This window comes from Octopus bimaculoides, chromosome 28, assembly GCF_046866305.1.
Source record: "Octopus bimaculoides isolate indiv1 chromosome 28, ASM4686630v1, whole genome shotgun sequence".
NCBI lineage: Eukaryota > Metazoa > Mollusca > Cephalopoda > Octopoda > Octopodidae > Octopus > Octopus bimaculoides.
In genome coordinates, this window is record NC_142955.1 from 6,359,373 (window position 1) to 6,371,831 (window position 12,459).

Genomic DNA, 12,459 nt, shown 5'->3' on the forward strand with positions numbered 1-12,459 from the left:
GTGTGGTTAGTATTTGAGAGGGGAGGAGTGATAGTTCTGTGCCAGGTGTTGATAGGCTGGAAGTTGATGGAAGAACAAACCCAGATGTCATGCATGATGTAAGGGTGGGAAGAACTGGAAAGCTTCAAAGAAAACAGAAGTAGTGGTGGGGATGCTGGAGCATCTCAAAATACTGAGTGGTTGTAAGAGATGACGCATGGATCAGGGGTGGGGGATAAAGGGGGAAGTTTCATAAGAGTGTTAGAGGAGATGGATGTTGTGGTAAATGTAGCAAATGATGGTGAGAGATATAGAAGTGGGTCAGAGAGGGAAGCTATAAGTGGGGCATGATGGTAGATATGAGAGGACATTAAGAGTCATATCAGATAAGAGATGTGTTAAGGATGGAGTATGGCAGAGGAGAGCAATGGCTGAAGGGAAAAAAGAAGGTGATTGGTGAACATGGTGTGGATAGAGATGATATTATGGGGTGTATAATGATGTGTATAAGTGCAAGGTTATTACTAGTTGAAATATGTTTGAGGCATGTTTGAACCTGTAAGAAAGTCATTCACTGTATTTTCTCATGGAGAAAATTTCTCACTGTAGACAAATGGTGTAAATACATCAAAATCAGGTTGTAGCATTGCCTCCCCAGAGTGTGAGATGCAAGCATTTTCAAGTGGTTATCTCCTCTTCCTTTACAGAAACTGGACAGGGTGCATTGTGAGCTGATAAGGGAGATTGTCTCTCTTGTGATATTCTCATCATCATACAATGACTGATAGCACTAATCAGTGCCTGACCATAAACAAATTATGGGGTGGCAGTGCTAAGCAGTGATGTGTATAAATGCAAGGTTTGAATGTACCCCAAGCATATTTGAACAAGTAATAATGTTGCAGAGATGATTTTGAGAAACGGGAATGGATCATTTGTCTTTATGGCTCCTGTATATCTTCTACATACAAATGCCACTTTCTCCTTTAACCTTCATGTGATTCAACTGCACTTCTTGTGTGTCCATAGTTTGCATTGAGTACCATATGCGATTCCTTCTATATATAAAAGCTAGCAGCTGAGCCTGGTTTCACCCAGTCTGTTTGGATGATGTGGCTGTGATCGTTTTCGATTAGGCATAGTCTATAACAATGTTTCTCAACTTTATCATTTCAGGTCCCCTGCTTCGATTGGAGCCTCCAGCTGTATGAAAATTTCCTTAATCCCACCCCTTTGTCAGAAAACAGCTTCAGGAGTTGTGAAGGGCTAATTTGTACATAGTCTGTTTCTGAGAGCTATTCTATTGGACCTCTGTCTAATCATTAAAACATTGGGCGATCTTTCGATATGGGAACACGCAACTGTCACTTACAAACCACTTATAAACCACGTGTGTTTATTTATATTTTTGATGATTGTTGGTTTCCGTAAAAAAATTTTTTTTTAAAAATGGGGTTGGGTGGAAAGGGGATCTTTTGAAGTCAGTGTGAAAGCGAAAGAGACAGAGAGAACGTGATTGTATGAGTGAAGTTCGTTTGAAGTTGGCATGAAGTGAAAGAATTGATGTGCATGTGTGCATGCATGCATGCATGTGTGTGTGTTTGATGAGGTGTGCAAGACAGAATGTATAATGTGTATGTGAATTGCTTTTGTTAGTGTGTGTGAAGAGACAGAGAGAGTAATGTTGCTGGTGAGTGTGTATGTGTGTGCGAGAGAGAGAGAGAGAGAAAGAGAGAGATAACTGAAATTGTTTATTCCTTTTTTGTAGTGAGTGAATGTGTGAATGATTGACAGAGAAAAAATGAGAGAGAGAGAGAGGGGCTATGTATGTATGTATGTATATATGTATATTAACTGAAATTTTGTTATTCACTTTTTGTAGTGAGTGAATGTGAGAGTGACTAACAGAGAAAAGGAGAGAGAGGTTATGTATGTATGTATGAATGGCTTTGGCTGACTGTTGACCTGTAATCCCCTTGTTGCTAGCAAAATGATATATGCTGGCCGAGTGAGCAACTAGTTGTTTTAATGGCGGGGGAATTTCATTAGAAAGAGTTTTAATCGATTTTCTACGACAAAAATACAAACTGCATTCCAATCTATGCCCCCATCTCCACATGTGTGCCATTTTTTACATGAATCCACCAGCCGTCTGGCTGTGAACCTCAAGACAAGCAAGAATACAACGATTGCCTATGTCCAATTTATATTATAGATATATATATGAACATTACAGGGTTGTATCTCAACTATCAGGTCATCCCATAAGTTCTGTCTGAGTTTTGAATAATGAAAAGAAGTGATCAAATGTTATATTTAATTGAAATTTAATCATCAATGTACTTTCCCTGATTATCTATGACTTCCTTCCATCAATTTACAAGCTTTTTAATTTCATCAATGTAAAACTCCTTTGGTTTCAAAGTAAAGAACTCTGAAATGTTAGTTTCGACCTCCTCCTGGCTTGCAAAAGTTATGTCCCCTAAATGATTCTGTAAACTATGAAACAAATGGTAGTCTGAAGGAGCAAGGTCGGGAGAATAAGGTGAATGAGGAATTTTTTCCCAACCAAGCTCTTTGATCTTCTGTGATGTGATCTTTGCAGTGTGGGGTCGCGCATTGTCCTGATGAAACATCACTCCTTTTCGATTCACTAAAGCAGGTCTTTTTTTCTTCAAAGCTTGGTTCAAACGCTCTAATTGCTGACAGTAGACTTGTGCATTGATTGTCGTGCATTAGGTGGTAACAATTCAAAGTGAATTACTCCTTTGTAATCCCACCAGATAGAGAGAAGAACCTTTTCCCCATGAAGTTCCCTTCTCGGTTGTGGTTGAGCTTTTTCCCTTTTACCAAGCCACTGTTTACAATGTTTAACAGATAGAAGATCCATTTTTCGTCACAAGTCTATCCAAAAAGGGTGAAATGAGTTCACGAGAATGGAGAGAAGAGCAGATGTCAACTTGGGATTTGTGGTTGCTTTCATACCAAGGCACCCATCTTCCAAGTTTAGGAATCCTTCCAAGTTGTTGAAGATGGCGATGAACAGTTGTATGGTTTGAACTAAGCTTTATTGCCAATTCTTCAACTGATAATGAAAGATTTTCTTCAAATAATGCCTCAAGGAGCTTATCATCAAACTCAACTGGACGTCCTGTTCAATCTTCATCTTCAAGGCTGAAATCTCCACTTCTGAATTTTGCAAACCATCTTCTGCAAGTTCTTTCATTCAAGCATTCTTTCCCATAAACTGAGTGTATGTTTCGAGTCGCTTCGGCTGCAGAGTTTCCTTTTTTGTACTCATAAAGTATTATATGCCTCAAATGCTCTTTGGATACTTTCATGTTAGAAAGGGTTTTAATCAAAGAAATTTTAATTTTATTATTCTGTAAAATAATATCTAATTAGTTTAAATGAACACAAATGCATAAAAATTATTTCTAATTTCATAAGACATTCTAAAATGCTATTAAATTTCATTCAATTTTTAAAATGGTAAAATCGGACAGAACTTATGGGATGACCTGATGATTAGGTATAGAATTAAACTAAATGAGATGCAGTTTGGTTTTGTTCCTGGAAGAAGTACCACTGATGCCATCTTCATAGTGAGATAGTTACAAGAAAAGTATATGGTTAAAAGTAAGCCCTTGTACTTAGCCTTCATCAGTCTGGAGAAAGCTTTTGACAGGGTTCCCCACTCCCATATTTGGTGGTCTCTAAGGAAGCTAAGGGTAGAGGAGTGGTGATGCTGTCAGTAAGGTGAGAGTTGGCCTTGAATACAGTTGAAGTACACCAGGGATCAGTTCTTAGTCCACTCTTATTTATCATAGTTCTCCAGGCCATAACAGATGAATTCAACACTGGAGCCCAGGGGAACTACTATATGCTCATGATTATACTCTTATTGCAGAATCTGAAGCAGATTTGAAGAAGTTCCAGGCTTGGAGGCAAAACCTGGAATCAAAGGGCCTTAAAGTTAACTTAGCTAAAGCTAATGTTGTTAGCAAGAAAGGAGGTAAGACTCTCATTCTGGCTGGCAAACAGCCCTGTTCAAAATGTAGGAAAGGAGTGGGATGTAATTCCATTCGCTGCACCAAGTGTAAGTTATGGATGCATAAGAGATGCAGTGGAATCTTGGAAAGATTATCAGATAAGGATGCACAAGAACAGTAAGTACTAAGAGCACAGGGGGACTAAAACTCTCTCAAATGCCTAGGAGGCTCTCTTGAGGTAGTAGATAGTTTCTGCTATTTAGGTGACCAAATTAGTAATAGTGGTGGATGTTCTGAAAGTATTGTTTCTAGAATAAGAATAGGGTGGAAGAAGTTCAGAGAACTACTACCTCTGTTGGCAGCAAAAGGACTCTCTATCAGAGAGAAAGGTAGGTTGTACGATGCTTGTGTGAAAACAGCTATGTTACATGGTAGTGAGATATGGGCTCTGAATGTAGAGGACATGCGTAGGCTGGAGAGGAATAAAGGTAGTATGCTCTGTTGGATTTGCAGCATCAGTGTGCATGACCGACAAAGCATAACTGTGTTGAGAGAAAAGTTAAACATAAGAGGGATTAAATGCAGTATGCAGGAGAGGAGAACACATTGGTTTGGACATGTGATGCATATGAGTGAAGACAGCTGTATACAGAAATGCTTGTTGCTGAAAGTGGATGGTACCTGTGGAAGAGGGAGACCCATGAAGACATGAGATGAAGTGGTGAGGACTGATCTTACTATGCTGGGGTTCATAGAGGAAATGACAGTGGACTGAGATGTTTGGCAATATGAGGTCTAGGGAAGACCCATCCATAAAACTGAGTGCTAGAAGAGCTGTGCCCCACCCTCATGTAACAATAAGTTTTTCACTCACTCTACCCTAAGAAATCAAGCTACAACTCCTCTTCTAATAGCATCTTTCTCTTCCTCACATTTCCTCTTCGTACGTTGTGATTGTTTTCCAATCCCTTTTCTTGCCCTCATTGCTGTGCTCACTGTACCACTGCTCCCCCCATCCCAACTCCCCATCTTCTAACCATGTTCTACACTCATATTCTTGTACTTGTGAGTATACATCATTGCATAGTATGGGAATCATGTGTCAATGTAAAAAGTATGAATATGACACATAAAAGTACACAGTATGGGATACTAAATGTCTGAGTACATGATATGGACACTATATTTCAAAGTACATAGTTTGGATCTTCACCATGCGGATGCATAGCATATTAGGAACAATAGATCTGCATGTCATAGGTAAGCTTGATATAAGTTGACCATGGGCTAAACTACAACAGATACACAAGTAGCATGAACAGTTGAGATAGTATTTATTCCATTTAATAAACCACTCTAGGTTAGAGTATGCAATAGTTTATTTAGAAAAGTATATTTGCATGATGCACCTCATTATTGTCTAATCATGAGAAAGAGAGAGAGAGAGAGAGAGAGAGAGAGAGAGAGAGAGAGAAAGAGAAAGAGAGAAAGAGAGAGAGAGAGAGAGAGAGAATGAGAGAGTGTGAGAGTGCAGAGAGAACAAGGGTAAGAGAGAGATGGTGGCAATGTGCCAGAGCATACTCTAAAGGTACAGGGATGAGAATATAAATGGGATGGTAGTGGTAAAGTATATGCCGAGGATGAACAAGTAGGGAGTAGAGAGTTCATGTGAATGCAAAGAAGGTGGGGGAATACAGTGACTGGTGAAACCTGGGTATATAGAGGAGCAGGGGACAGCAAGATAGCAATGATACAGTGGGCAGGGCAGTGAGGACTACCAACACTTATGTGCCATAAGCTTGCTTGATCAGAGCTACGCTGGTGCTATTAAGACAATAAATAACAGTAACAAGAACTAACCGTTGCACAATTCTGCTTCTGCATTCTCCGTAAGGCATATCCAGCCATCAGCAACAGAAGGGGGAACAAGAAAACAGCAAGGCGTATTGGTAAGGCACCTGAAAAATAGACATAAGAACAGGGAAAGCTCAATGCAAAGATGGTTTCAATTATCACTATTATTTTATGCCCCCTCTTTTTGCCTGCCTTCTGCTCTATTGAATGGGGGACGATGTAATGACATCAGATGCATTGCACAGTGCAGGAAGCCTCATTAAGTGATGTAACATGCTTCAAAAGTTATAAGATTTACAGTCTTTGTATTTTTTATTTTCTTATCACTCAATTCCTGACCACAAATTTCCTCACTTCACCAATGTGTGTGAACAACTAGCAACACACCACCAGCATCTAGCTTGGAACAAAAGTGAAATGTAAAGCTCATAACTTTTGAAGCATGCTATGTCACCTTAAGCAATGTATGGTGCTTAAAAGAGGAAGAAACCCCATGCATAATTAAATGTATGTTCCTTGAACAACCAAGGGCTTATATAAATGGGAGCAAACAATGTACGCTTTACCTGGCAGAGAGAGTAATATTTCTAAAAAACTTGCTCAGCCCAGAGAATATTTAGTCAATGCCCCCATCTGAATCATTTCCTACTGCAAAGTTGGAATTACCCATTTGTTGAAGAGGCCTGCTGGCAGCTCCTTCAAATTTCACTGTGGCTGGAGCTGATATAAGGAGGATAACTCTGTCCCACCATCAGCACTCCTGTGACATATTTCTTCCTCCACTTGTAGAGAGATTATGCACTTTTGGCCATTTGAGTCCGATGAGTTGCCTAAGTTCTTTATAAGTGTGAAACTCTATGACTGGTCATAACATTTAACTTCCTAAAACATATACTACTGCATTAATGCTTTAGAGTGTGTTTCTTTTCAGAATATATGTACTACTGATGTGTGTGCATATATGTATATATACGTATATATATATATATGTATATATATATATATATCGTCACCCTTTCAACGCCTCGCCAGGCTCATGGGCCCGGTTTCCCGGTTTCTATTGCATATGTGTCCCCCCCAGCTGGACGGGACGCCAATCCATCACAGCGTTACTCAAGAAACAGGAAGAAAGAGTGAGAGAAAGTTGGGGTGAAAGAGTACAGCAGGGTTCGCCACCATCCCCTGCAAGAGCCTCGTGGAGCTTTAGGTGTTTTCGCTCAATAAACACTCACAACGCCCGGTCTGGGAATCGAAACCTCAATCCTCTGACCACGAGTCCGCTGCCCTAACCACTGGGCCAGTGCGCCTCCACACACACACACACACATACACACACACACACACACACATATATATATATATATATATATATATATATATATATATATATATAACAAAAAAGGTGGGGTATTTCCATGCAGGAAAAAATATAGGAAAATGTGTTGTTGAAAATGCACCTAAATTTCAAAAACTTGTAATTGTTTAAAATACATTTATTTACATATATAACAAACTAGCTTCAACGATATTTTTTGTTTATTAATGGTAAAAGTTTAAAAGTTTAAAAGTATGAATTAGAAAATGTTGACAAATTAACATGTTCAAAACAGATAAATTTAGCATTATGAATTAGGAGGACAGGTGCAAGTTTGAATCTTCATAGCAGACAATAATATTAAAACTGTATATCAATTTGTTTGAATGTACAAAGTTCATTAATGTTAGTGGTGATCGACAAGTCACACTGAGTTAAGAGGAAAAAAAACAAGGGAAAAATGAAAAGAGTAAAAAAAGGAATTTGGTTTACAATTTCTTTGATTCTCTTTCCGTAGACGCTTTTTCTTGTAGTGGTATGTTTTGGGATTAGATGCATTTATAATTTTTTCCACAAGCAGATCTGATTTTTGATTTGTTAAAATATTGGTGATGTCTTGCTTTTTTGGTGGTCAAGCTTGTCATTCTGCTTGGTTGGCTTCCCTGTGGAGATGGTCATCAGTCATTCCGGTTGGTTGGTTTTCTCAAAGGGTCATTTCATTGTATTTGCTGAAGTTCAGATTTGATTGGTCTGGAGTTAGGTGTTGTCAGCGACTGGTGTTTGTAAAACTACATTGGACTAGAGGTAGGTGTTGTCAGCAACTGGTGTTTGTAAAACTACATTGGACTAGAGGTAGGTGTTGTCAGCAACTGGTGTTTGTAAAACTACATTGGACTAGAGGTAGGTGACGTCAGCAACTGGTGTTTGTAAAACTACATTGGACTAGAGGTAGGTGACGTCAGCAACTGGTGTTTGTAAAACTACATTGGACTAGAGGTAGGTGACGTCAGCAACTGGTGTTTGTAAAACTACATTGGACTAGAGGTAGGTGACGTCAGCAACTGGTGTTTGTAAAACTACATTGGACTAGAGGTAGGTGACGTCAGCAACTGGTGTTTGTAAAACTACATTGGACTAGAGGTAGGTGACGTCAGCAACTGGTGTTTGCAAAACTACATTGGACTAGAGGTAGGTGACGTCAGCAACTGGTGTTTGTAAAATTACATTGGACTAGAGGTAGGTGACGTCAGCAACTGGTGTTTGTAAAACTACATTGGACTAGAGGTAGGTGACGTCAGCGACTGGTGTTTGTAAAACTACATTGGACTAGAGGTAGGTGTTGTCAGCGACTGGTGTTTGTAAAACTACATTGGACTAGAGGTAGGTGACGTCAGCGACTGGTGTTTGTAAAACTACATTGGACTAGAGGTAGGTGACGTCAGCGACTGGTGTTTGTAAAACTACATTGGACTAGAGGTAGGTGACGTCAGCAACTGGTGTTTGTAAAACTACATTGGACTAGAGGTAGGTGACGTCAGCGACTGGTGTTTGTAAAACTACATTGGACTAGAGGTAGGTGACGTCAGCGACTGGTGTTTGTAAAACTACATTGGACTAGAGGTAGGTGACGTCAGCGACTGGTGTTTGTAAAACTACATTGGACTAGAGGTAGTTGACGTCAGCAACTGGTGTTTGTAAAACTACATTGGACTAGAGGTAGGTGACGTCAGCGACTGGTGTTTGTAAAACTACATTGGACTAGAGGTAGGTGACGTCAGCAACTGGTGTTTGTAAAACTACATTGGACTAGAGGTAGGTGTTGTCAGCGACTGGTGTTTGTAAAACTACATTGGACTAGAGGTAGGTGACGTCAGCAACTGGTGTTTGTAAAACTACATTGGACTAGAGGTAGGTGACGTCAGCGACTGGTGTTTGTAAAACTACATTGGACTAGAGGTAGGTGACGTCAGCAACTGGTGTTTGTAAAACTACATTGGACTAGAGGTAGGTGACGTCAGCGACTGGTGTTTGTAAAACTACATTGGACTAGAGGTAGGTGACGTCAGCGACTGGTGTTTGTAAAACTACATTGGACTAGAGGTAGGTGACGTCAGCGACTGGTGTTTGTAAAACTACATTGGACTAGAGGTAGTTGACGTCAGCAACTGGTGTTTGTAAAACTACATTGGACTAGAGGTAGGTGACGTCAGCGACTGGTGTTTGTAAAACTACATTGGACTAGAGGTAGGTGACGTCAGCAACTGGTGTTTGTAAAACTACATTGGACTAGAGGTAGGTGTTGTCAGCGACTGGTGTTTGTAAAACTACATTGGACTAGAGGTAGGTGACGTCAGCGACTGGTGTTTGTGAAACTACATTGGACTAGAGGTAGGTGACGTCAGCGACTGGTGTTTGTAAAACTACATTGGACTAGAGGTAGGTGACGTCAGCAACTGGTGTTTGTAAAACTACATTGGACTAGAGGTAGGTGTTGTCAGCGACTGGTGTTTGTAAAACTACATTGGACTAGAGGTAGGTGACGTCAGCGACTGGTGTTTGTAAAACTACATTGGACTAGAGGTAGGTGACGTCAGCAACTGGTGTTTGTAAAACTACATTGGACTAGAGGTAGGTGACGTCAGCAACTGGTGTTTGTAAAACTACATTGGACTAGAGGTAGGTGACGTCAGCGACTGGTGTTTGTAAAACTACATTGGACTAGAGGTAGGTGACGTCAGCAACTGGTGTTTGTAAAACTACATTGGACTAGAGGTAGGTGTTGTCAGCGACTGGTGTTTGTAAAACTACATTGGACTAGAGGTAGGTGACGTCAGCGACTGGTGTTTGTAAAACTACATTGGACTAGAGGTAGGTGACGTCAGCAACTGGTGTTTGTAAAACTACATTGGACTAGAGGTAGGTGACGTCAGCAACTGGTGTTTGTAAAACTACATTGGACTAGAGGTAGGTGACGTCAGCGACTGGTGTTTGTAAAACTACATTGGACTAGAGGTAGGTGACGTCAGCAACTGGTGTTTGTAAAACTACATTGGACTAGAGGTAGGTGACGTCAGCAACTGGTGTTTGTAAAACTACATTGGACTAGAGGTAGGTGACGTCAGCGACTGGTGTTTGTAAAACTACATTGGACTAGAGGTAGGTGACGTCAGCAACTGGTGTTTGTAAAACTACATTGGACTAGAGGTAGGTGACGTCAGCGACTGGTGTTTGTAAAACTACATTGGACTAGAGGTAGGTGACGTCAGCAACTGGTGTTTGTAAAACTACATTGGACTAGAGGTAGGTGACGTCAGCAACTGGTGTTTGTAAAACTACATTGGACTAGAGGTAGGTGACGTCAGCAACTGGTGTTTGTAAAACTACATTGGACTAGAGGTAGGTGACGTCAGCAACTGGTGTTTGTAAAACTACATTGGACTAGAGGTAGGTGACGTCAGCAACTGGTGTTTGTATGGTGATTTGGAGCTGCAGTTTCAGAATCTGGGTGCAAGATTGTTACTAAAGTTTTTTTAAAAGATTGTTTGTTGTTCCTGGTTGTTTTTTTTTGTGTGGAGAAATTGAGTCTTTTTTCTTTTCTTTTTATTGCTTTTTCTTCTTTCTGAAGGATATTCAACTGTGGTTTATATTTTTTAATCAGTATATTTTCCTTATTTAAACGGAATTGGTTGAAGTGTTTCCAGTGCATTGATAGAGAGGGAAGATTTGGTATTTAAGGTTTATGTCTATGGGGCATCGGTCTAGGTGTTTGCTTACGGGAATTTTCCTAGTGGTGAGACTCCAGATTTGTTGCCTGTGCACCATAACTCTATTCCTCAAAGTTAAGCTAGTTTGACCTATGTAGTCCCCACCACACCCTCCACATTTGAGAACATAGATTAAGGTCTTCAAAGCACAGGTGAAGTCATATTTTATGGTAAAAGTTTGGCCTAACTTAAATTTGTATGTTGAGCCCTCTATGAGGAAGTTCTGCAGTTAGGGCAGTTGCACATTTTGACTTGCGGGGTTGTATTTTTGGCGGGTAATTTGGTGCTGGTGAGTAATTTTCTTAGGGATTGCAGTTGTTTCTTGCTTTTAATAATCCTATGTGTTTCCAGTGCCTTTTTCATTTGCGGGTCCTTCATAAGGAGGGGTATGTTTTGGTGGATGATGTTGTATGCTTCCATGTTTCTTGGATTGTGTGTTGATATGTAAGATAGAGTTTTAAGTGTGTCCTGATGTTTTCTTATTTTGTGTAACTCTTGGATGTCTATCATTTTTGTACATTCTATTCCATTTTTATTAGACTGGCTGGGTATTTTCTATCCAGTAATGTGTTTTTAAGTTCTTGGAGTTGCTTTACTCGAGTTTCGGGATTTGATGCAATCATGCAAATTCTCGCTAAGTTAAACGGTATATCTATTTTAGTATGGTTTGGGTGGCGAGAGGAGAATAGAAGATATTGTTTTGAGTCCATTGGTTTGAAGAAGATGTCGGTTTCAATTTCAGTATCTCTCTCTATATGATTAAGATGTCCAGGAAGGATAGTTGTTTGTGACTGTATTCCATTGTAAACTGGATACTGTGGTTAATGCTGTTGATTAAGTTTCTAAATTTTGAGAGTTGTTCAAGTTGAAACAGTCATATAAGTAGCATTTCCAGTTGGTGAATAAGTATTTTTGGAAGTTGTCTCCAAATTTCAGTGTGGTGTGTTCGTATATTTGGACTTCCAAGTAAGCCATGACAAGGTTGGCAAAAGTAGGTGCTACCCTCGTTCCCATCGCCGTGCCCGATTTTTGTCTATAAGTGTTTTCGTGAAATTGAAGAAGTTGTTTTGTAAGATGAATTTTATTCCTTTAACAATGAATTCTTTTCTGATTCAGTCAGGAATGTCATTTGGGAATTTTTCCAGCCAGTAGTGTATGGCTATTATTCTGCATTCATGAGGAACCAAGGTGTAGTGGTTTATTACATCGAATGAAACCAGAAGGGAGTCCTTGCTGGTTTTGTTCGAGAGATGGTTTAAAAAGTCCAGATCATCCCGTATAAAGCTAGGTATATGTTGGAGAATAGGTTTAAGGAGGACGTCAATAAAGTTACTGAGTCTGTGTGACTCACACGAGAGACAGGCCACAATTGGTCTCATTTTGAGATCTCTCGGGTGCGGAATATTTATGACTATAGAAGTTGATTTGTTACAGGCTTCGTTTATGGCATCACTTTTGTGGATTTGGGAAGGGACTGAAGTTCTCCACTTCTGAATTTTGCAAATCATCTTCTGCAAGTTCTTTCATTCAAGCATTCTTTCCCATAAACTGAGTG

The 12,459-nt window shown here is 39.9% G+C and overlaps 1 protein-coding gene across 3 annotated transcripts in view; it reads right to left on the reverse strand.

Moving 5' to 3' along the window:
- LOC106868371 (uncharacterized) overlaps window positions 1–12,459 on the reverse strand; it is a 192,797-nt gene that overhangs the window by 55,880 nt on the left and 124,458 nt on the right. For all 3 annotated transcript variants that reach the window (XM_052977663.2, XM_052977662.2, XM_052977661.2), the window contains exon 6: window positions 5,832–5,929. In XM_052977663.2, the coding sequence (XP_052833623.1) occupies window positions 5,832–5,929 (98 nt within the window). The remainder of the gene's footprint in view (window positions 1–5,831; window positions 5,930–12,459) is intronic.